Source organism: Lithobates pipiens, unplaced genomic scaffold, assembly GCF_037356315.1.
Source record: "Lithobates pipiens isolate NorthernLeopardFrog02 unplaced genomic scaffold, aLitPip1_a1.2 Scaffold_10, whole genome shotgun sequence".
Taxonomy (NCBI): domain Eukaryota; kingdom Metazoa; phylum Chordata; class Amphibia; order Anura; family Ranidae; genus Lithobates; species Lithobates pipiens.
In genome coordinates this window covers 32538660-32562308 of record NW_027507686.1, presented here as the reverse complement: position 1 = coordinate 32562308, position 23649 = coordinate 32538660, and the positions used below count along the sequence as shown (strand labels likewise).

Below are 23649 nucleotides of genomic sequence, written 5' to 3'. Positions count from 1 at the left end.
CTTTTGGGGTAGGGAGACTCTTCCCCTATAACCCTGGCTGGTGGTTGCAAGGGTCTGTGAGCAGGGTCTTATCGGAATCTGGACTCATTAACCAAAAAAAGTGTGAAAAAATAAATAAAACACACAGACCGTTTTTGACAATTCCTTTGTTTTTGTTTAACAATGTCCCCTGAAGTAAATCCATACCCATTAACATAGGGAGGCCAGGATTTGGGGATTCCAATAAGCATAGATTCAGATCAGATCCTGAGGCCGATAAGCCCCCAACCTGCAGACCCCTCACAACCAGTGGCTAGGGTTGAAAGAGGCCCCAAAAGCCCCCCCATACTGAGGGTATGTGGCCTGGCATGGCTCAGGAGGTGGGGGCGCTCATTCCCCTTTTCTGTGCTGCATGCTTGCGTAAGGGTCCAGTATGGAATTTGGGGGGGAACACGTGTTCTTTCTATCCTTCTTCTTTTTTTTTTTTTTTTTTTTTTTTTGGCATGGGGGTTTCTCTCAAAATCCATACCAGACCCGAAGGGCCTATTATGGATTGTGGTGGACTCCACAACATTATTTTTTAAATTTTTCTTATTTGCTGCCAATTTTTTTTTTTTTATATTAGCATTTAGCTGTCAGCAGGGACGCTGATTACTCCTTAACAACCGGCTCTTCGGTTTAAGCAGGGGCAAAAATGCATCAAAAATGTGTATTCAAAAACTCACTGGAAAGCTGCAGGAGCGGATATTACAAAAAGGGAAAACTACAAAAGGAGAGGGACCCAGCTCCCACTTCCTCCCGGGGCTTTGCAGCACCGGAAGGATGTTCACCTCTCACCCCCTCCCTCCGTGCAATCGTCTGGGACGTCACAGGTCCCAGAAGATTACCTGGCCAATCACAGCGCGCAGCACAGCTCGCGCATGCGCAGTGTGTGCCCAGCTGTGAAGCCACAGGCAGGTGCCCACAGTCAGAATGCCGGTGCCGCTGAGAGGAGCGGGGCTTCACTCGCCCGTATCGCTGGACCGTGGGACAGGTGAGCGTCTGATTACACTTTTTGTAGCTGTTGACTTTTATATGAGTGGAACTCTGCTTTAAAGAGTATTTTTTGCAAAAAAAGCGTTTGAAAAACCACTGCGTAAATATCATATGATGTAAAAAATTTCAGCACCCACCATTTTATTCTGTAGGGTCTCTGCTAAAAAAAATATAATATATTAGAAATTTTTCTGGCAAAAAATTTTTATTTTTTTTATTTTTTTTTTTTTTTTTTTATTTAAAGAATGCAGATTTATACAAACAAACATATAAAAAAACGACATGACAATCAGCTGGAACTTACAATAATGGATCATGAGAGCTCACACCAGTCCAAATATACTGTTAAGAATAAACTGTTGAAGTCTATCCAGACATACTGTGATGGAGTGATGCGAATAGCCGTTATCAACTATATGTGTCCAAAAGCTCCAATCTAACCAACAATGCTATCTACTGATCGGGAGGGAATATCTAGGTACCCAAAACATGTTGCACATATATCTGTGCTGCATTCGCATTCTGGGAGATCACGTGTAGTAGGGCCTCCCCAAAGGGAGGACTATCGTGCCCCTCGCCTTACAGCGACCAGGTTACTTAATGTAATTGACTGGAGCAAGTCCCTGTCGTTTTAGTTAGGCTATGGAGCTCGCACCCATGAGGCTGGGGGCGGCACCAAGCTGGGGTATCGCATTCAGGAGGATTTTCGTTTTTATGAGGAGGAAAGATGAAGGACACCCATGGTGTCGCAAGAGAAAAGAGGGGGTAGCTTATAAGAAAGAATAAGGATGGGGAGGGAGGAGGGGGGGGGGAGAAGGTGAGGCCGCCGACCCAAGGCCCCATTGCCCCTAAGGGACTGTCTGTTTATGTGTAAGATTTGAAGCCGTCTGAATATCGAAACAGATCCCAGTGTGACCACCGCACACTATGTTCCTCCTCTCTTTCCCCTATAGCCGCCGTTAGTCGTTCCATACGCTGTATATCGCTAATCCTGGCAAACCACTGCATCACCGTCGGAGGGGACCTCTGCTTCCACATACTGGGAATACATGCCCTGGCCGCATTGAGGAGGTGATTCAGCAAAGATTTACGATAGCGCCTACTGGACATTGGGGTCAAATTCAATAGTATTGCCGCTGGGTTGTCTTTCAGATCAATATCAGTGAGTTTATGGATGATTCCTAGTACCTGACTCCAGAAGGGCGTCAGCACTGCGCACTCCCAGAAGATGTGTAGAATCGTGCCACTCTGAGTTCCACATCTCTAACATAGGGGGCTGTGTCCTGGGAATATCGACGCTAGCACCGAAGGGGTCCTGTACCAGCGCGTCAGCACTTTGTAGGAGATTTCTTGGTATTTGCTGCATAAAGAGGACTTATGCGCACAAAATAGGATTCTACTCTTCTGGTCATCAGTAAACTGGACATTAAGATCCCTCTCCCATTTCCTCAGGTATGGGGGATCATCTAGGGAAGCGCTGGTCTGCAAAATGTTGTATGAGTAGGAAAGGGATTTCCGGACCGGTTCCTCTCCCATGCACAGATCTTCAAAGGGTGTGCGTGATCTGCGAAAGCCTGCAGCATCCGGCAGGGATCTGAGAAAGTGCGAAAGCTGTAAAAGTTTCCACCTTCCCAGAGCAGTCAAGCCAAAGCCAGGGTACATGTTCGAGAGGTTGTTCCAATCTGAAGGTCCGGAGAATGAGGAGGCTCTAACGATGCTCTGCTCTGGTCTGATCCGAAAAGACCTGTCAGAGATCCCTGGCAAGAATTTCGGATGTCCGATTATGGGTGCCATCGGAGAGGGAAAGCTGGGCGTCTTGGTAAATCTAAAATATCTGTGAAGCTCCTGTAGAGTGGTTTCTATTAATGGGTGGGAAGGGAAGGAACTGGGAGGCCTCCCTCCACTCCATGGCAAGCCTTCAAGAGGTGCTAGTACCGATTTCTGTTCCAGACTGACCCAAAGCTTATGTGATTTATGCCGGCACCAGTCTACTGCCCTGTTCATATGAACTGCTGTGCAATAAAGCGCAGGGTCAGGGAGACCCATCCCCCCTCTAAGTTTGGGTCGGTGCAACAGGGAGCTTTTAAGCCGCGCAGGCTTGCCTTGCCAGATATATTTGGTCATTATCGAGCGCATTTTATGGAAAAAAGTCCGTGGTAGTCTCACTGGTAGAGCTTGTAAAAGATAAAGCAACCGTGGCATGATATTCATCTTCAGTACGTTGCTTCTACCGAACCAGGAGATTGCTAGGTTCTTCCACCTCTCTAAGTCTGAGGAAAAGGTGGTCAGAAGTGGCTGAAAATTAAGTTGATAGACAAGGTGCAGCTCCGATGGGATTCTGGTGCCTAAATATTTATTCGCCTGGGGAGACCACCGGAAGGGAAAGTTGCTGCCAAGAGAAGCCCGGGAGCTGGGGGGTAGGGAGACATTTTAATGCCTCAGATTTCTGGAAATTAATTTTGAAATCTGAGAGCGTCCCGTAGTGGCGTATTTCTGACATCAAAACTGGTAATGAGGTGTGGGGATTGGCGACATAGAATAGCAGATCGTCTGCGTATGCCGCAACTTTGTGGTGGTAAGTGCTCGTTTCGAGTCCTCTTATGTCTGGGTTGAGCCTAATATGTTGTAACAGGGGTTCTAGGGAGATTATGAACAGGAGTGGCGAGAGTGGGCAACCCTGCCTCGTCCCGTTGCTGATCTTAAATGGGTTGGAGGCTACCCCATTCACTCTGACCGATGCGGAAGGGCAAAAAATTTAGATTTTTTACATATAAGTGAGTAGTGTCAGAATTGGCCCGGTATTGAAGTGGTTAAGGAACAAGTAACTTTTTTTTTATTTTTTATTTTTTTATCAGGATTCAGATCCCTGGTTCCCAACCTGCAGCCAGAAGGCCATGTGTGGCCCTTTGGTATTTATTGTGTGGCCCTTGGACCTCAGTCTGACTATCATTCCCTCTAGCATGATGGCTGAGCAGCCAGTCTTTTTGATTTAATGGAATAATGCAGATCTCAGTGAACATGCGCTGTAACAAGGAATTGACCGTCTCTCTTTCCCCAGTTCCTGGAGGATCTGATTTGGGCGGTGGTTTACGTACTACAGCGAAAAAATGCATTGAACGGCTGGAACCTGGAAAACACCCGCGACTGTAAATCAGGGACGCTCACTCTGGCGGCACAGCTGCTGTCACAGTTATATTCAGCAGGTATGTGATATTTCCACCTTTTTGATATTTCCCTTCCTTGTTTTACTGAGCTACAGACAATTCTTCTCACCTTCTGTGTTCCAGGTGAACAGTCCCTTAAAGAGGTGGAGTGCCTTAGTTCCTCCTTCACCCAGACCTCTATAACAGACTGGCTGTACAGGGCTCCAATGGTTTCTATGTTCCTGCGGATCGTGGTGACGCTGGGTTTGTCCATCATGAAGGAGAGCACAGAGCACCAGCTGGACCTCAGCTCTCTGGTACCAAAATGTAAGAAAGGGAAGCAGATGTCCTTCTGCAGCCTCCTGGACCTCCCTTCCGTCATGTTTCTGAATTCTCACCTCCCCTCTGAAATACAGCAGCGCTGGCGTCTCCTCTTCTCCACCCAGATTCACGGAGAGAGCTTCTCCCAGCTCTGTGGACACCTGGTGGACCAGGGACCAAGCCTGCTGGTTCTCCGGGACTCTGACGGCTTCATCTTTGGAGGGTTTGCCTCGCAGAGCTGGGAGGTAAAACCACAGTTTAAAGGTGAGATTCTAGGCTACCAAAACAAAGCAACAGTGGGGAATTAGTTCCGTAAGAGAGCTGTGGCAGGACCAGGGCCATTAAAAAAAGCCAGGGCTGGAGACCAGTACCAGCATAGGGAACCAGTGCAATTACAGTGCAATGGCAGGGGACCAGTGTCATGCAGTGCCTAGAAAACATTTTCATACCCCTTGAAATTTTCCTAATTTTGTCATTTTACAACCAAAAACGTAAATGTATTTTATTGGGATTTTATGTGAAGTAAAAGGAAAATGATAAATGATTTTCACTTTTTTTTTTTTTTTTACAAATATGTGAAAAGTGTGGCGTGAATTTGTATTCAGCCGTCTTTACTGTGATACCCCTAACTAAAATTTAGTAGAACCAAGTGCCTTCAGAAGTCACCTGTGTTTCATTTAATCTCAGTATAAATACAGCTGTTCTGTGAAGCCCACAGGTTTGTTAGTGAACAAACAGCATCATGACGGCCAAGGAACACACCAGATAGGTCAGGGATAAGGTTGTGGGGAAGTTTAAAGCAGGGTTAGGTAATAAAAAAAATTCCAAGCTTTGAACAATTCACGGACCTCTGTTCAATCCATCCGAAAATGGAAAGAGTATGGCACAACTGCAAACCTACCAAGACATGGCCGTCCACCTAAACTGACAGGCCGGGCAAGGAGAGCATTCATCAGAAGCAGCCAAGAGGCCCATGGTAACTCTGGAGGAGCTGCAGAGATCCACAGCTCAGGTGGGAGAATCTGTCCACAGGACAACTATTAGTCGTGCTCTCCACAAATCTACCCTTTATGGAAGAGTGGTAAGAAGAAAGTCATTGTTGAAAGCAAGCCATAAGAAGTCCAGTTTGCATTTTGCTAGAAGCCATCTGGTGGACACAGCAAACATGTGGAAGAAGGTGCTCTGGTCAGAAGAGACCAAAATTAAATTTTTTGACCTAAAAGCAAACCACTATGTGGTGGAAAACTAACACTGCACATCACCATGAACACACCATCCCCACCGTGAAATGTGGTGGTGGCAGTATCATGTTGCGGGGATGCTTTTCTTCAGCAGGGACAGGGAAGTTGGTCAGAGTTGATGGGAAGATGGATGAAGCCAAATACAGGGCAATCTTAGAAGAAAACCTGTTAGTCTGCAAAAGACTTGAGACTGGGGCGGAGGTTCATCTTCTAGTAGGACAACGAACCTAAACATACAGCCAGAGCTACAATGGAATGGTTTACATCAAAGCATATTCATGTGTTAGAATGGCCCAGTCAAAGTCCAGACCTAAATCCAATTGAGAATCTGTGGCACGATTTGAAAATTGCTGTTCAGACGCTCTCCATCCAATCTGACAGAGCTTGAGCTATTTAGCAAAGCAGAATGGGCAAAAAAAATCCCTCTCTAGATGTGCAAAGCTGGTAGAGACCTACCCACAAATACTTTTTTTAATTGCAGTGAAAAGTGGTTCTACAAAGTATACAAATACAATACAAATGAATGAATACAAATGCACGCCACACTTTTCAAACATTCATTTGTAATAAAATGTTGAAAACCATTTATCATTTTCCTTCCACAATTATGATTCACTTTGTGTTGGTCTAATCCCAATAAAATACATTTATGTTTTTAGTAACATGATGGGAAAAGGGGAGGGGGACATTTTGGGACTTTAAATGAGGTCATAGCCTCCATCCCTATCAGATATAAGATATAAAATTAAAAACAAGAGCTAAGCGGGACTTTAAATGAAGTACGGGGTCTTTTATTGAAAAAAAAGGAGAAATATTGTTATGCGATTATATGATGTGACAAAATTACATGTATATTAAAGAGGTGCACAGACAGACACATTATTAACATTGACATTTTGTTTTATATAATCTTACTGACCAATACAGAGTAGGTTATAAAAGCGCACCTCCATTATATACATAAGACAACCAAATATGGAAATAAATTAAACAAATAATACAATGTAGGCAACAACTTTGAATCTATGACTTCTTGGTTGTTGCAGTGGATTAGTAAAGAAAAAAACAACATAGTTGATGCAATTTTTCAAGAATTGATGCTAGTTGAAATTGGGGTACCAAAATACACGGCGATTATTGGCTCTACGCGTTTCGCGGCTTACTACCGCTCGTCAGGAGCAAGCTCGTGATTGGTCTGAAAATACAGAGTAGTGGTAAATTAATGTTTGCAATGATGGAACATGGGGAGATTGAAATACCCCTACCTAGTGGTCACTTACACATAGCCATGCAGTCAAAAGTGCAGCGCCGAAAGCCTAGGCACCCAAAGCGATGATACGGGAGTTGAGGAGGCCCATCCAAGGGCGAGGAGGCCCACAGAATGCACACACAGGCAACCACCGGGACAACAAGGGCGTTTAGTAAGTGAAAACGAATATGGAAATATAAAACTGAGCCTAATGGGTGAAAAAATGCATGGTAAGAACTACAGATAATCTGAGAATTGTGAAAGAAAAATGCGTTGAAAAAAGAAAATGTTGGGGTGGATGTGTGATGTGTAGGAGAGGGTTAGCATGGGAAAGGGGGGGAGGGGGAAGAGGGCGGAAGAAAAAGGGGAAGGAGGGGGAAAGTGGCTGTGTATGACATGACCCAGTCTGAATGCCAGGTGACAGAGTGAGTAGTGACAGAAAAAAGTAAAGAAAGAGGGACATATGGATTAGTGATGGCCGAACGGTTCGCCCGGCGGTCGTTTCGCGGCGAATTTCCGACTTTCGCCGTCCGCGGGTTCGAACGCCTTTTTCCGTCGTTCGCCCCGGCGGACTTACGTGTTTAATGTATACAAGAACTTTAACCTTTCGTGACACGTTTATCATGTGTTACAGGACAACCAATTGAGACATGACAGCTCATGGACACTTGGACATTCCCCCTAACCTATAAATACACCCGATCCGGTGGCCATTTTACATTCTTTCTTCTGTCACTGTAGGGAAAGGATCCTGTGTGGAGTAGGGACAGAGAAAACGCTAGCTATTTGGTACACAAAAGTTCTTTTCAGGACTGGTATAGGTGTTAGGTCAGCAGCCTGAGTTTCTTTTGTCAGTTTAGATAAAGGGACAGAGCGCTGTATGCTGCTATTTTAGGGACAGCTCAGCCAGATTAGTCTTTCTTCATCATCATCATCATCATCATCATTAGCTGTTACTATCAGGTCCACAAAAGAGCTGTTCCAGCTAATCGTTCCAGCCTACTCTTTTTTGCCAATTTGTATAGGGACAGGCAGGAAGCAGTGTGTCAGGCAGTGAGGATAATTTTAAAGACTTGCTGTTACTATTAGTTCCACAAAGGTTCTTTTCAGGACTGGTATCAGTGGTACGGTAATAGGCTTGTACACGTATAATATTCTTTCTTCCAAATATAGAAAGAATATTATACTTGACTGCTGCCCTTCTGCTGCAGTCTGCTAATCATTCACAACTCACTTGTTCCACAAAAGTTCTTATAAGGACTGGTAACTTGGTCTGTCTAGGGTGCTACGGTACATAGGCTTGGGTGCGGTACAGTCTGCTGTTCTGTAAGGACCGCTATCGGTCCACAATAGATAGGGTTGCCGTGCACTACTGCTGACCGCTGCCCTATACTGCAGCAGTCCTTCAGCGGTATAGGGACTGACGCACAGTCTGCTAAACACTAATACACAACCTGCTTGGTCCACAAAAGTTCTTATAAGGACTGGTAACTTGGTATAGGGTGCTACGGTACATAGGCCTGAGTGCGTTACAGTCTGCTGTTCTGTAAGGACCGCTATCGGTCCACAATACATAGGGTTGACGTGCACTACTGCTGACCGCTGCCCTATACTGCAGCAGTCCTTCAGCGGTATAGGGACTGACGCACAGTCTGCTAAACACTAACACACAACCTGCTTGGTCCACAAAAGTTCTTATAAGGACTGGTAACTTGGTATAGGGTGCTACGGTACATAGGCCTGAGTGCGTTACAGTCTGCTGTTCTGTAAGGACCGCTATCGGTCCACAATACATAGGGTTGCCGTGCACTACTGCTGACCGCTGCCCTATACTGCAGCAGTCCTTCATTGGTATAGGGACTGACGTACAGTCTGCTAATCACTAACACACAACCTGCTTGGTCCACAAAAGTTCTTATAAGGACTGGTAACTTGGTATAGGGTGCTACGGTACATAGGCCTGAGTGCGTTACAGTCTGCTGTTCTGTAAGGACCGCTATCGGTCCACAATACATAGGGTTGCCGTGCACTACTGCTGACCGCTGCCCTATACTGCAGCAGTCCTTCAGCGGTATAGGGACTGACGCACAGTCTGCTAAACACTAACACACAACCTGCTTGGTCCACAAAAGTTCTTATAAGGACTGGTAACTTGGTATAGGGTGCTGCGGTACATAGGCCTGAGTGCAGTACAGTCTGCTGTTCTGTAAGGACCGCTATCGGTCCACAATACATAGGGTTGCCGTGCACTACTGCTGACCGCTGCCCTATACTGCAGCAGTCCTTCATTGGTATAGGGACTGACGTACAGTCTGCTAATCACTAACACACAACCTGCTTGGTCCACAAAAGTTCTTATAAGGACTGGTAACTTGGTATAGGGTGCTACGGTACATAGGCCTGAGTGCGTTACAGTCTGCTGTTCTGTAAGGACCGCTATCGGTCCACAATACATAGGGTTGCCGTGCACTACTGCTGACCGCTGCCCTATACTGCAGCAGTCCTTCATTGGTATAGGGACTGACGTACAGTCTGCTAATCACTAACACACAACCTGCTTGGTCCACAAAAGTTCTTATAAGGACTGGTAACTTGGTATAGGGTGCTACGGTACATAGGCCTGAGTGCGTTACAGTCTGCTGTTCTGTAAGGACCGCTATCGGTCCACAATACATAGGGTTGCCGTGCACTACTGCTGACCGCTGCCCTATACTGCAGCAGTCCTTCAGCGGTATAGGGACTGACGCACAGTCTGCTAAACACTAACACACAACCTGCTTGGTCCACAAAAGTTCTTATAAGGACTGGTAACTTGGTATAGGGTGCTACGGTACATAGGCCTGAGTGCAGTACAGTCTGCTGTTCTGTAAGGACCGCTATCGGTCCACAATACATAGGGTTGCCGTGCACTACTGCTGACCGCTGCCCTATACTGCAGCAGTCCTTCAGCGGTATAGGGACTGACGCACAGTCTGCTAAACACTAACACACAACCTGCTTGGTCCACAAAAGTTCTTATAAGGACTGGTAACTTGGTATAGGGTGCTACGGTACATAGGCCTGAGTGCGTTACAGTCTGCTGTTCTGTAAGGACCGCTATCGGTCCACAATACATAGGGTTGCCGTGCACTACTGCTGACCGCTGCCCTATACTGCAGCAGTCCTTCATTGGTATAGGGACTGACGTACAGTCTGCTAATCACTAACACACAACCTGCTTGGTCCACAAAAGTTCTTATAAGGACTGGTAACTTGGTATAGGGTGCTACGGTACATAGGCCTGAGTGCGTTACAGTCTGCTGTTCTGTAAGGACCGCTATCGGTCCACAATACATAGGGTTGCCGTGCACTACTGCTGACCGCTGCCCTATACTGCAGCAGTCCTTCATTGGTATAGGGACTGACGTACAGTCTGCTAATCACTAACACACAACCTGCTTGGTCCACAAAAGTTCTTATAAGGACTGGTAACTTGGTATAGGGTGCTACGGTACATAGGCCTGAGTGCGTTACAGTCTGCTGTTCTGTAAGGACCGCTATCGGTCCACAATACATAGGGTTGCCGTGCACTACTGCTGACCGCTGCCCTATACTGCAGCAGTCCTTCAGCGGTATAGGGACTGACGCACAGTCTGCTAAACACTAACACACAACCTGCTTGGTCCACAAAAGTTCTTATAAGGACTGGTAACTTGGTATAGGGTGCTACGGTACATAGGCCTGAGTGCAGTACAGTCTGCTGTTCTGTAAGGACCGCTATCGGTCCACAATACATAGGGTTGCCGTGCACTACTGCTGACCGCTGCCCTATACTGCAGCAGTCCTTCATTGGTATAGGGACTGACGTACAGTCTGCTAATCACTAACACACAACCTGCTTGGTCCACAAAAGTTCTTATAAGGACTGGTAACTTGGTATAGGGTGCTACGGTACATAGGCCTGAGTGCGTTACAGTCTGCTGTTCTGTAAGGACCGCTATCGGTCCACAATACATAGGGTTGCCGTGCACTACTGCTGACCGCTGCCCTATACTGCAGCAGTCCTTCATTGGTATAGGGACTGACGTACAGTCTGCTAATCACTAACACACAACCTGCTTGGTCCACAAAAGTTCTTATAAGGACTGGTAACTTGGTATAGGGTGCTACGGTACATAGGCCTGAGTGCGTTACAGTCTGCTGTTCTGTAAGGACCGCTATCGGTCCACAATACATAGGGTTGCCGTGCACTACTGCTGACCGCTGCCCTATACTGCAGCAGTCCTTCAGCGGTATAGGGACTGACGCACAGTCTGCTAAACACTAACACACAACCTGCTTGGTCCACAAAAGTTCTTATAAGGACTGGTAACTTGGTATAGGGTGCTACGGTACATAGGCCTGAGTGCAGTACAGTCTGCTGTTCTGTAAGGACCGCTATCGGTCCACAATACATAGGGTTGCCGTGCACTACTGCTGACCGCTGCCCTATACTGCAGCAGTCCTTCAGCGGTATAGGGACTGACGCACAGTCTGCTAAACACTAACACACAACCTGCTTGGTCCACAAAAGTTCTTATAAGGACTGGTAACTTGGTATAGGGTGCTACGGTACATAGGCCTGAGTGCGTTACAGTCTGCTGTTCTGTAAGGACCGCTATCGGTCCACAATACATAGGGTTGCCGTGCACTACTGCTGACCGCTGCCCTATACTGCAGCAGTCCTTCATTGGTATAGGGACTGACGTACAGTCTGCTAATCACTAACACACAACCTGCTTGGTCCACAAAAGTTCTTATAAGGACTGGTAACTTGGTATAGGGTGCTACGGTACATAGGCCTGAGTGCGTTACAGTCTGCTGTTCTGTAAGGACCGCTATCGGTCCACAATACATAGGGTTGCCGTGCACTACTGCTGACCGCTGCCCTATACTGCAGCAGTCCTTCATTGGTATAGGGACTGACGTACAGTCTGCTAATCACTAACACACAACCTGCTTGGTCCACAAAAGTTCTTATAAGGACTGGTAACTTGGTATAGGGTGCTACGGTACATAGGCCTGAGTGCGTTACAGTCTGCTGTTCTGTAAGGACCGCTATCGGTCCACAATACATAGGGTTGCCGTGCACTACTGCTGACCGCTGCCCTATACTGCAGCAGTCCTTCAGCGGTATAGGGACTGACGCACAGTCTGCTAAACACTAACACACAACCTGCTTGGTCCACAAAAGTTCTTATAAGGACTGGTAACTTGGTATAGGGTGCTACGGTACATAGGCCTGAGTGCAGTACAGTCTGCTGTTCTGTAAGGACCGCTATCGGTCCACAATACATAGGGTTGCCGTGCACTACTGCTGACCGCTGCCCTATACTGCAGCAGTCCTTCATTGGTATAGGGACTGACGTACAGTCTGCTAATCACTAACACACAACCTGCTTGGTCCACAAAAGTTCTTATAAGGACTGGTAACTTGGTATAGGGTGCTACGGTACATAGGCCTGAGTGCGTTACAGTCTGCTGTTCTGTAAGGACCGCTATCGGTCCACAATACATAGGGTTGCCGTGCACTACTGCTGACCGCTGCCCTATACTGCAGCAGTCCTTCATTGGTATAGGGACTGACGTACAGTCTGCTAATCACTAACACACAACCTGCTTGGTCCACAAAAGTTCTTATAAGGACTGGTAACTTGGTATAGGGTGCTACGGTACATAGGCCTGAGTGCGTTACAGTCTGCTGTTCTGTAAGGACCGCTATCGGTCCACAATACATAGGGTTGCCGTGCACTACTGCTGACCGCTGCCCTATACTGCAGCAGTCCTTCAGCGGTATAGGGACTGACGCACAGTCTGCTAATCACTAACACACAACCTGCTTGGTCCACAAAAGTTTTTATAAGGACTGGTAACTTGGTATAGGGTGCTACGGTACATAGGCCTGAGTGCAGTACAGTCTGCTGTTCTGTAAGGACCGCTATCGGTCCACAATACATAGGGTTGACGTGCACTACTGCTGACCGCTGCCCTATACTGCAGCAGTCCTTCATTGGTATAGGGACTGACGTACAGTCTGCTAATCACTAACACACAACCTGCTTGGTCCACAAAAGTTTTTATAAGGACTGGTAACTTGGTATAGGGTGCTACGGTACATAGGCCTGAGTGCAGTACAGTCTGCTGTTCTGTAAGGACCGCTATCGGTCCACAATACATAGGGTTGACGTGCACTACTGCTGACCGCTGCCCTATACTGCAGCAGTCCTTCAGCGGTATAGGGACTAAGAGTTTTGTCACAGGGTGATTTAAAAAATGACAGGCAGAGGAAGAGGCAGGCCCTTCCGCAGGGGTGGTAGGGGTAGGGCAGGAGCAACAGCCTTGAGCCAAAGTGGGAAGTTGCAGAAGGTGCGTTCAATTACTTTAAAGGACGCACCAGACTTGGTTGAGTGGCTCACTCAGCCTTATTCTTCTGCACCCTCCTCATCCTCTCGATCTGCACCCTCTTCTTCACTCTCTGCTATGTGCACCCCCAAAGACACTACCACCAACAACACCACCACCACCACATACCTTCCGCTTGAGTGCAAATGGGGGCCTTCATGCTCCAGTGTTTTAATAGGGACCCCCGTATAAAAAGCATGAGGGTCAAGGACCAGTACTGGGTGGCAACGTACTTAGATCCCCGGTACAAACACAAAATGGCGGAAATGTTACCGCCGTCGCAGAGGGCTGTCAGAATGCAGCACTTCCAGGCCTTGCTTCGAGAAATGCTGCATTCTGCTTTTGCGTGCGCTGGCAGAGGAGCAATTCCCACTCCCAGAGAAGGATTTGCGGGTACCAATCCAACAGCGCCTGCAAGAAGAGGCCGGTTTGAAGATGTGTTGGTGACTTCGGATATGAGGTCATTCTTTCAGCCGACCCATCGACAGGTGTCATCCGGATCCAGCATCAGGGAACGCCTAGACCGTCAGGTGTCCGACTACATTGGGTTAACGGCCGATGTGGACGCTCTGAGGAGTGATGAACCCCTAGACTACTGGGTGGGCAGGCTTGACCTCTGGCCAGAGCTTGCCCAATTTGCAATCGAACTGTTGGCTTGCCCCTCATCCAGTGTCCTGTCCGAAAGGACGTTCAGCGCAGCAGGGGGGATTGTGACCGATAAGCGTACTCGCCTAGCTCACGACAGTGTTAACTACCTCACATTTCTAAAAATGAATGAGGCATGGATCTCGGAGGAATTCAACACATGTGATCAGTAGACCATGTATATGTCTATAAACAATTTTTGGAATCAAGCACACAGACCTTCTTAATTCATTTGGCTCACTTCCCTGACCCAAAAAAGCACACCGTACTATATGCCCCTACCCTCCTCTTTGAAGAGGTTGAGCGGTGTCATATTTCTACTGGGGCTGCTTATTATGAGGGGTTCCCACCATCCCTGTGCTGTGCTGACTTCCTCCTGGGTGTTCTTATTATGAGGGGCTCCCACCATCCCTGTGCTGTGCTGACTTCCTCCTGGGGGTTCTTATTATGAGGGGCTCCCACCATCCCTGTGCTGTGCTGACTTCCTCCTGGGGGTTCTTATTATGAGGGGATCACACCATCCCTGTGCTGTGCTGACTTCCTCCTGGGGCTGCTTACGGTGCTGCTGTCAGCGCTGTATGTCACGGAGCTGCTGTCAGCGCTGTATGTCACGGAGCTGCTGTCAGCGCTGTATGTCACGGAGCTGCTGTCAGCGCTGTATGTCACGGAGCTGCTGTCAGCGCTGTATGTCACGGAGCTGCTGTCAGCGCTGTATGTCACGGAGCTGCTGTCAGCGCTGTATGTCACGGAGCTGCTGTCAGCGCTGTATGTCACGGTGCTGCTGTCAGCGCTGTATGTCACGGAGCTGCTGTCAGCGCTGTATGTCACAGAGCTGCTGTCAGTGCTGTATGTCACGGAGCTGCTGTCAGCGCTGTATGTCACGGAGCTGCTGTCAGCGCTGTATGTCACGGTGCTGCTGTCAGCGCTGTATGTCACGGAGCTGCTGTCAGCGCTGTATGTCACGGAGCTGCTGTCAGTGCTGTATGTCACGGAGCTGCTGTCAGCGCTGTATGTCACGGAGCTGCTGTCAGCGCTGTATGTCACGGTGCTGCTGTCAGCGCTGTATGTCACGGAGCTGCTGTCAGCGCTGTATGTCACGGAGCTGCTGTCAGCGCTGTATGTCACGGAGCTGCTGTCAGCGCTGTATGTCACGGAGCTGCTGTCAGCGCTGTATGTCACGGAGCTGCTGTCAGCGCTGTATGTCACGGTGCTGATGTCAGTGCTCTGTATTACGGTGCTGCTGTCAGTGCTCTGTATCTCCTGCACCCTCTTGTTTGCCTACCCTGGTCCCTGACCTTCCCTCTCCTCCATTGCCTTCATTAGCTCCATAGTCCTGAATTGTCAGAACAATTTCCCAAATAAAAAAAAAAATGCTTGTAGTTATCGATCCCAAATTCACCTCATACATGTATTATGCTATTGTCCAGGTGGTGGGACTACGTGCTACCCCCTAATAATTACCCCGTGGCCGCAAATTCGACCTAAAGGTTTGCGAAATTCGCCTCCCATTGAAGTCAATGGAGCCCGCGGCGAACGGTCGTTTTCGCGAACGTTTGTGCCCGTTCGCGTTTCGCGTTCGCGAAACGTCCCGTCGGAAGTTCGTCCATCACTAATATGGATTAGGGCAAAAAAAATCCCTCTCTAGATGTGCAAAGCTGGTAGAGACCTACCCACAAATACTTTTTTTAATTGCAGTGAAAAGTGGTTCTACAAAGTATACAAATACAATACAAATGAATGAATACAAATGCACGCCACACTTTTCAAACATTCATTTGTAATAAAATGTTGAAAACCATTTATCATTTTCCTTCCACAATTATGATTCACTTTGTGTTGGTCTAATCCCAATAAAATACATTTATGTTTTTAGTTTAGTAATATGACAAAATGTGGAACATTTTAAGGGGTATGAAAACTATTTCAAGGCACTGAAACAGAACTAAAGTAGATGAGCAGTGGCATAAGAGAAGATAGAGGATCAGTACCACAATAGATCTGGGATGGGGAACCAATGCCATAAGAGTCTTGGCGGGGGAACAGTGCCTTGACAGAGCTACTATAGGGAACCACTGCCACAACAAAGCCATGGCAAAGGACCATTGCTATAACAGAACCATGGCACCGAACAGTGCCTTAACAGAGATATGGAAGGGGAACCGTGCCATACCAAAGCCAGTTTCAAAACAGAGCTACTTCAGGGGACCACTGACATAAGCTATGTGGACCAGTATTGTAACAGTGAAAAGATATGGAATCTGTGCCTAAATAGAGCCACAACAGAGCCAGTACCATAGGAGAGCTAGGGTAAGGGACCAGTGCCATAACAGAGCCAGGATATGAGGCAAGCATCATAGCAGAGCCTGAATAGGAGATCAGTCCCATAACAGAGCAAAGATACAGGATTAGTGCCTTAACAAAGCTACAACAGCGAACCAGTGCCATAAGCAAGACTTGGCAGAGACCAGTGCAAAAACAGAGACAGAGCAAGGAAACATAACTGTCACTGAAGGGCAGAGATGAGGCACTAGATTCAAACCTTCAGTAAGTGGGGAAAGACATTATTTTAAGAAATAACAGAGCCATGACAGGGGAACTTACCATAACCGAGTCAGAATAGGTGACTAGTACCACAGTAGATCCAAGGTTAGGATCAGTGCTTTAGCAAAGGCACAGTGGATCCAGTGCCATAAGACAGCTAGGGCAAGGGAACAGTGCTATAAGAGCACAAGTACATAATAGAGCCAGGTTAGGCGACCGGGGCCGTAACTGGGCCGGGATAGGCGACCGGGGCCGTAACTGGGCCGGGATAGGCAACTAGAGTGATTAACCAGTGCCTTGCTAGAGCAGTGACAATACTCTTCCATTCCCCATCTCTAAATTACACCAATGGTTAATATGATTACTATATCCTTCATTATTTCCATCAGTGTTTCTAGTCATTATTAATAATTTGGTCATTATACTGGTGCTGATTGTGTTATTGCCCCAGTGAGTAGACCCACCCTGTGCCTGCTGGGGTGTTTCCCCCTCCTCCCACACACTGTACTTGCTGGCCCATTGGTGTTGGCAAAAAAGGATAGGATTGAGCAACTGTCAATTTATGTGTCTGGATATCTTAAGCCACATCTATGTGCCAGCACTGAGCCCCTCCCCTTGATGATATTGCGGAACCTCCATTATGTAACAACTCAATATTTTTATCCTCTATAGGAGACAGCAGATGCTTCCTCTTTACTGTGTCCCCACATCTTGATATCTACACCTACAGTGGTTATAATGATCACTACATGTACCTGAACCACGGACAACAGACCATTCCAAATGGACTGGTGAGTGTCTGCCTCCCTCTGTCTATTAACCAATCCTGCATGCAATCTGTAGATTAACATTCCCATGAAAGATGCCCCATGCAGAGGGAATGCAATTCTCAGTTCTCCATTTGACAGGTAGCACCTGACATTGGGGGTCCCCACTAACGATCAGGAACCAGAGTTGCTTCCAATCATATGACCAATATGTCAGCTAATGTGTGAAATGGTAATCGCATAAAGCCTTAAAGTGATTGTAAACCCAATTTTTTATTTTAAAAAAAATAACAAACATGTCATACTTGCCTCCACTGTGCAGATTGTTTTGCACAGAGTCTCCCCGTTCGTATAACCCCCTAGGAGAAGTGCTCTCCGGGGGGGGTTTAACTTGTGGGCGCGCTCCCGAGTCCAGCATTTGCGTCCATAGACACGGAATGCCGGATTCAACCCCACCCCTGACGCCCGCATCATTGGATTTGATTGACAGCAGCAGGAGCCAATGGCTGCGCTGCTATCCAATCAAGAGCCGAGAACCCTGGGCAGAGAAGGTGAGCGCGTCTCCGCCGAGGAAACAAAGGGCTCGGGTGAGTAAAATGGGGGGGGTGGTCACTGTCAAGTTATTTCACCTTAATGCATAGAATGCATTAAGGTGAAAAAACACAAGGGTTTACAACCCCTTTTTAAGGTTCATTCTCCAAAAAAAAATAAAATAAATGCTGATGTCCGTGCAGCATGACAATGGCCTCTAAATAATACAGTAGCTGTAAGATACAATTACATCATTAAAAATAAATTTAATAAAAAAATGTGAGTATATTAATAATTGGTTCATTTTACCATTTGCTATCCTATAATAAAAAAAACAAAAGCAGCAAATGTATTAAACAGCTTGCTAAATAACTGACGTACATGTCCTTAATGTCAGTGTGTTTGGTTTCCGGCAGGGCATGGGAGGACAACATGAGTATTTTGGTCTGTGGATCGATAGCAACTTTGGGAAAGGACACAGCAAAGCCAAGCCGCGGTGTACCACCTATAACAGTCCCCAGCTGTCCGCCAAAGAGGATTTCACTATAGACACCATGGAGGTCTGGGCACTTGGAGAGCTGCCGGAACACCTACAGGTAGGAAGGAAAAGTCCTCAGGAAATTCAGCTTCATACCATTGCTGCATCCACTATGAGCCCTCTGTGATTTATGTCTGACTTTCATTTGCTGTAACCTTGTTCTAGGCAACTAGTATTTTCAGAAGAAAGTAAGCCAAGGATAGCTCAATAGTAACCTTCTGTGCTGGTACTTCTGCCAATCTGAGGCAATTAAAGAAACCGTGCGCATAACCTCAGATTATATTATTCAGGATTTATACACTCACTAGAGTGCAGTGTAATTGGTAAACTATTGATTCTTTGGAAAAAACATTACAGCTGTGTACTAGAAAGCCAGCCATTTATACCCTCCCCTATCCCAAGTGGCCAGATTTAATGCACAGTGCTTCTTAAGGATGGACATGCATGGATTCAAAATTCAGCCAGTTCTGCAGGAACCAAATGAATTTAGATCCATGTATGGGCAGGCTGGTTGTAGACAAGGTCTAGTGATTGATGCGTGTACAACCAGCCTGTCAAATTTTTATTTTTTCCCCAATGCTGGCGACGCTGATCATTGAAAAGCAATAATGTGTAAATGGAAATGGCGCTGCTAATGTGTATTATCTACTCAAGTGTTAAATGAATGTGATATGTGCAAAAAAAACAAACAAAAACATGAACAACTTTAGAAAACTGCTATAAACAAAGTGCAATAATAGCCGATCAAAGTATTGCAGTAATAACTGTATGAGTATAATTGAAGTCCATAAATGTAAATAAAGTCCCCAAATTCATAAGATTTCAGTAAAAATTTGGAGTGAAAAAAGTGCTGGATACCGAACGCTAGAGAAATTTAGGTAGTAGGACAGTCGGGCATGAAAGCGTGTGCCAGGATGAAAATAAAAGCCACTCCGCATGGAAACGGCATCTCTGGAGCCAACTTAAAGCCTGTATAATCCCAATCATTAAAATCTTGTATAAGCTTTGACATGTTAATTTAATTTCAAAAGAATGTTTTCTATGTGTTAAATATGCAGCTTTCATTGAAAAAAATCCCTGGGGATCCTGCCACAGAGGTATTTGTTCAGGTACTTCCTGATATAGGGTGACCGCACTCTGTTGTCTCCCAGTTGCTCTTCTGCGCCGCCTTTCTTCCCTTTTTTCTTTTCCCTTTTTTCTTTTCCCTTTTTTCTTTTCCCTTTTTTCTTTTCCCTTTTCTGACCCCTAGGGCACTATTTCTCTCACTGCTACAAGGCCCTATTCCTGCCACTGCCCATGGTGCAGGAAGCTTCACTACATCCATGAGGCACCTAACTGTGTCCATGGGGCGCCTAACTATGCCCTTTGGCACCTAATAACATCTGTGGGCTGTCTAACTAGAACCATGGGGGTCCTAACTACTTTCCCCCAACATCCTGTGTGTGCGCTGACCCTCTCACTGTTGGGAACTTTGACTTCATAAAACCAAATAATTATGTTTTCAGGCCAAAAACAAGAAGAGTGTACTGGATGCGGATCCGGAGGCACAGGCTCTGCTGGAGATGACAGGAAGGGTACGTCAGAGCGAAGGATTGAGGGATAAAGAAGAAGACGAGGAGAGTTAAACCGCAGCCTCTGTGACAAGTTGTTCAGCTGCAGAGCCTCTGTAGGATGGGTTTGTATTTCCATATTGTGACACAGCAGAGATCTCACTGGAGACCTGCACTACAGGATGTGCTAATCTCAGGAGTCTACTGGTCACTGATCAGCCTGTGGCCTGCAGCTCCTGTTCCTCCTCTCTGGGAAGAAATTTCTGCTTTATGTACTTTAACACGCTTAAGCAAATTGCACTGAACACAAAGGAAGATTTTAATTTTGTGTTCAGACACAGCCAGCTACATCGACCAGCAGGACTGGCTCACCTATTAGGTGCTTCTTCCAGATACCTCTCCCAGAATCACAAAATACGTCCTCCAGCTATTAGGTTCGATGATGTAAGGTCTACACACACTAAGTGTCCTCATGCCCTGCATGTTCAATACTAAACATTTTTAATATATTTTATAAAGGCAAATGGTTATTTTCATTGCTCCTGCTGTCCCATGAGAGCTGCACTGGAGTCTGCAACCATTCAGCCAGTTCAAATCTGCCAGCCCTCGTCTTCTGCAAATCTATTCTGTGTAGTTCAGATTGGATGGCTGTCTCCTGCAGATCAATATCCCTCTCCCAGGATATTATTTTAAAGTGACAGACTACTGTAGATCCATGGCTCCCCCCCCCCCCACCCCCATAAAAAAGTGGAAGTTTATTCCATCAAACACCAACGCCTCTTTTTGGAATTGGGGTCCCTGCAGTCACACCAACATCTGCCTCACTAACACATTTGCCTCTTAGTTGCAGCCTAGGGAGGTTTAGTTTTGGAGCGAAGCAGAGGAGGTGATTGGCTGTCTGTACCTTACACGATGCAAACTGACATATTTTTAATGGGGGGGGGGGGGCAGCAGATCTAAAGGTGTGTTTTTTTTTGTTTTTTTTTTTTATTGCAGGTTTGTGCACACTGCATGTAGTAAGGTGCCTTACAACAAGGTGTCTAACGATTTCCATGGGGTGCTGTTTCTTCTGTCCATCTAGCCCAGTGATGGTGAACCTTGGCACCCCAGATGTTTTGGAACTACATTTCCCATGATGCTCAACTACACTGCAGAGTGCATGAGCATCATGGGAAATGTAGTTCCAAAACATCTGGGGTGCCAAGGTTCACCATCACTGATCTAGCCACTGGGAGTTTTATACAGGAAATAAGGATTACAGGTAGCTAATCACAGCTTAGCTATAGCCATGATCAGCAGTCATTTTATATATTTCTTATATCATAGTTTCACATGTTGTTCAAAAAGAGTTTTACATGAAAATGGAAAAAAACACCTGTTAGTGCCTGGATAGCTGATATTATACCACCCCAAAACACACGCCTCCCCCTGCAGCCATCACAAGTGCTGCCATCTTCTGACAGTTGCCAAAGATAAAATAGTCATAAGAGTACATCCGGGGGAAGATGGAAGCTTGCTGGATTGGGATCTTTGAAAGCGGTTCTGGGATGCAGTTATCAGGTTTATTTACAATGAAGATAAACTATGGCCTCCATCACATTTTTTAGGCTGTAGGCAAACTTCAAATGAAAAGCTGCAAATAATGGCACAGTCACAGATGGCAGCTAGGTGTAACCCTATACATGCTAAACTAAATTACACCTAAATTATATGAGCTGTACATCGTTATCTGTTAATAAAAGTTTCAATCAATTTATGCTGTTTTATCCTGTTTTTTTTTTTTTTTTTGCTCTGGGTACTTGAATAGCTTTTTAAAGAAAACCATGTCCATGGCTCCTGTGTCCTTGGAGATCCTAAAAAGTCTATCTATATCTATATCATACTTGGAGCTTGAAGACAGGACTTTATGTTCTCTCTCCTGTAGGTAAAAGAATTGTATTTTTTATTTTTTTTTCCAGAGCTCCAAGTTTTCCACCATTTGGATGTTCAAACTATGTATTGGATATCTGTGAAGCTCTGAAGCAAACATTTTATGTACACAGCTATTCATGTGTTCAGAAGCTGTGCCAACCTCTGGAGAGTTGGGGACCAGCACTATGTGTTGCAGTTTCTCTTTAATAAACCTGCCCATCATTCCTTCCCGTGGACTTGCCCATCATTCCTTCCCGTAAACCAGCCCCTCCATTCCTTCCTACAAACCAGATGATGGATATGTGTTTTGTAACCACGCTCCCCAATTATGAAATGTATTAAACCTTAAAAACAATACAAGTGCTTAACCCATTCCCGCCAAGTGTACGCAGATGTGCGTACTCTGCTTTCGAGGGTTATAATGGGTAGATACCCGCAGCAGGCATCATCCAGGCACCATTGTTTAAAGCGGGCGATCGGCTTCCCGAGAATAACAACCAATGCAGCTAAAAGCCACTCGGTTGTTATCCCAGAGGAGCCGGAGGGACATCTCCCGCCGCTCTTCCCGGGCCTCCTGGTGGCACGGTAGGGCTGATCGACGATCCGGCTCTTGCAGCAGCTAGTGACAGACTGGAACGAAGCCAGAAACAGCTTCGTTCTAGTCTCCTTGATGTAAACACGGAAGCGACGTCACAACGATGTTTACTCGGCTGCCAATGACGCCGGATTTTAAAAAATATACAGTATTCAGATATCCCATTTTTGGTGATCTGAATACTTTGCAGTACAAAGGAGGGATTTGGGGTCTTTTATACCCCCGATCCCTCCATAAAGAGTACCTGTCACCACCTATTACTGTCACAAATTTTTTTTTAATATAAAAATAAAATAAATAATTTTTTTTTCAAACCGCCCCCCGTCACTGCGAGCTCGCGCAGCAAAGAAAACACATACGGTAGTCGCTCCTGCATATTTAAACGGTGTTCAAATCGCACATGTGAGGTATTGCCTTGATCATCGGAGCGAGAGCAATAATTCTAGCATTAGATCTCCTCTGTAATAAAAACCTGGTAACCGTAAAAAAAAATAAAAATAAATTAAAATCGTCCCCTATGGAGAATTTGGGGTATCAAAGTTTGTCGCCATTCCACGAGTGCGTGCAATTATAAATTGTGACATGTTTGGTATCATTTTACTCAGCGTAACATCTTTCACATTATACAAAAAAATTGAGATAACTATACTGTTGTTTTTTTGTTTTTTTTTAATTCATGAAAGTGTCCCTTTTCCCCCAAAATTGCGTTTAAAACACAGCTGCAGAAATACAGTGTGACATAAAAATATTGCAACAATCGCCATTTTATTCTATAGATTCTCTGCTAAAAATATATATATAATGTTTGGGGGTTCTAAGTAATTTTCTAGCGAAAAATAGGGATTTTAACTTTGTAAACACCAAATGTCAGAAATAGGCTTAGTCATGAAAGGGTTAAATAAATACTGTATATAACAAGTGCTAAATAAAGTGCAATGTCCATATACAGCCACCAGGCGTCTCCAACTGGATACAAATGGTACATAATAGATAGTAGATTGACTGCAGGCTTATCAGTTCCACACCACGGTCATATAATGTTTTCCTCCGCCAACACACGGCCCACTCACCGGACTCACATGACCCCTATTACAGGTAGTCACATTAAGCAGAATGAGGATGCCGTTTCTGATGTTCCTCTCGGACGATCAACATCAGCAGCAAACTTGGATACAAACTAGAT

At 45.9% G+C, this 23649-nt stretch overlaps 1 protein-coding gene across 2 annotated transcripts in view; it reads left to right on the top strand.

Annotated features, from left to right (window-relative positions):
* Window positions 1-21716, top strand: part of MEAK7 (MTOR associated protein MEAK7) — a 36210-nt gene extending 14494 nt beyond the window's left edge. For both annotated transcript variants that reach the window (XM_077453406.1, XM_077453407.1), the window contains exons 4-8: window positions 4073-4217; window positions 4302-4742; window positions 17247-17365; window positions 18289-18468; window positions 19916-21716. In XM_077453406.1, coding sequence (XP_077309532.1) covers window positions 4073-4217; window positions 4302-4742; window positions 17247-17365; window positions 18289-18468; window positions 19916-20035 — 1005 coding nt within the window. In that variant the 3' untranslated portion in view covers window positions 20036-21716. The remainder of the gene's footprint in view (window positions 1-4072; window positions 4218-4301; window positions 4743-17246; window positions 17366-18288; window positions 18469-19915) is intronic.
* Window positions 21717-23649: the final 1933 nt, after the last annotated feature.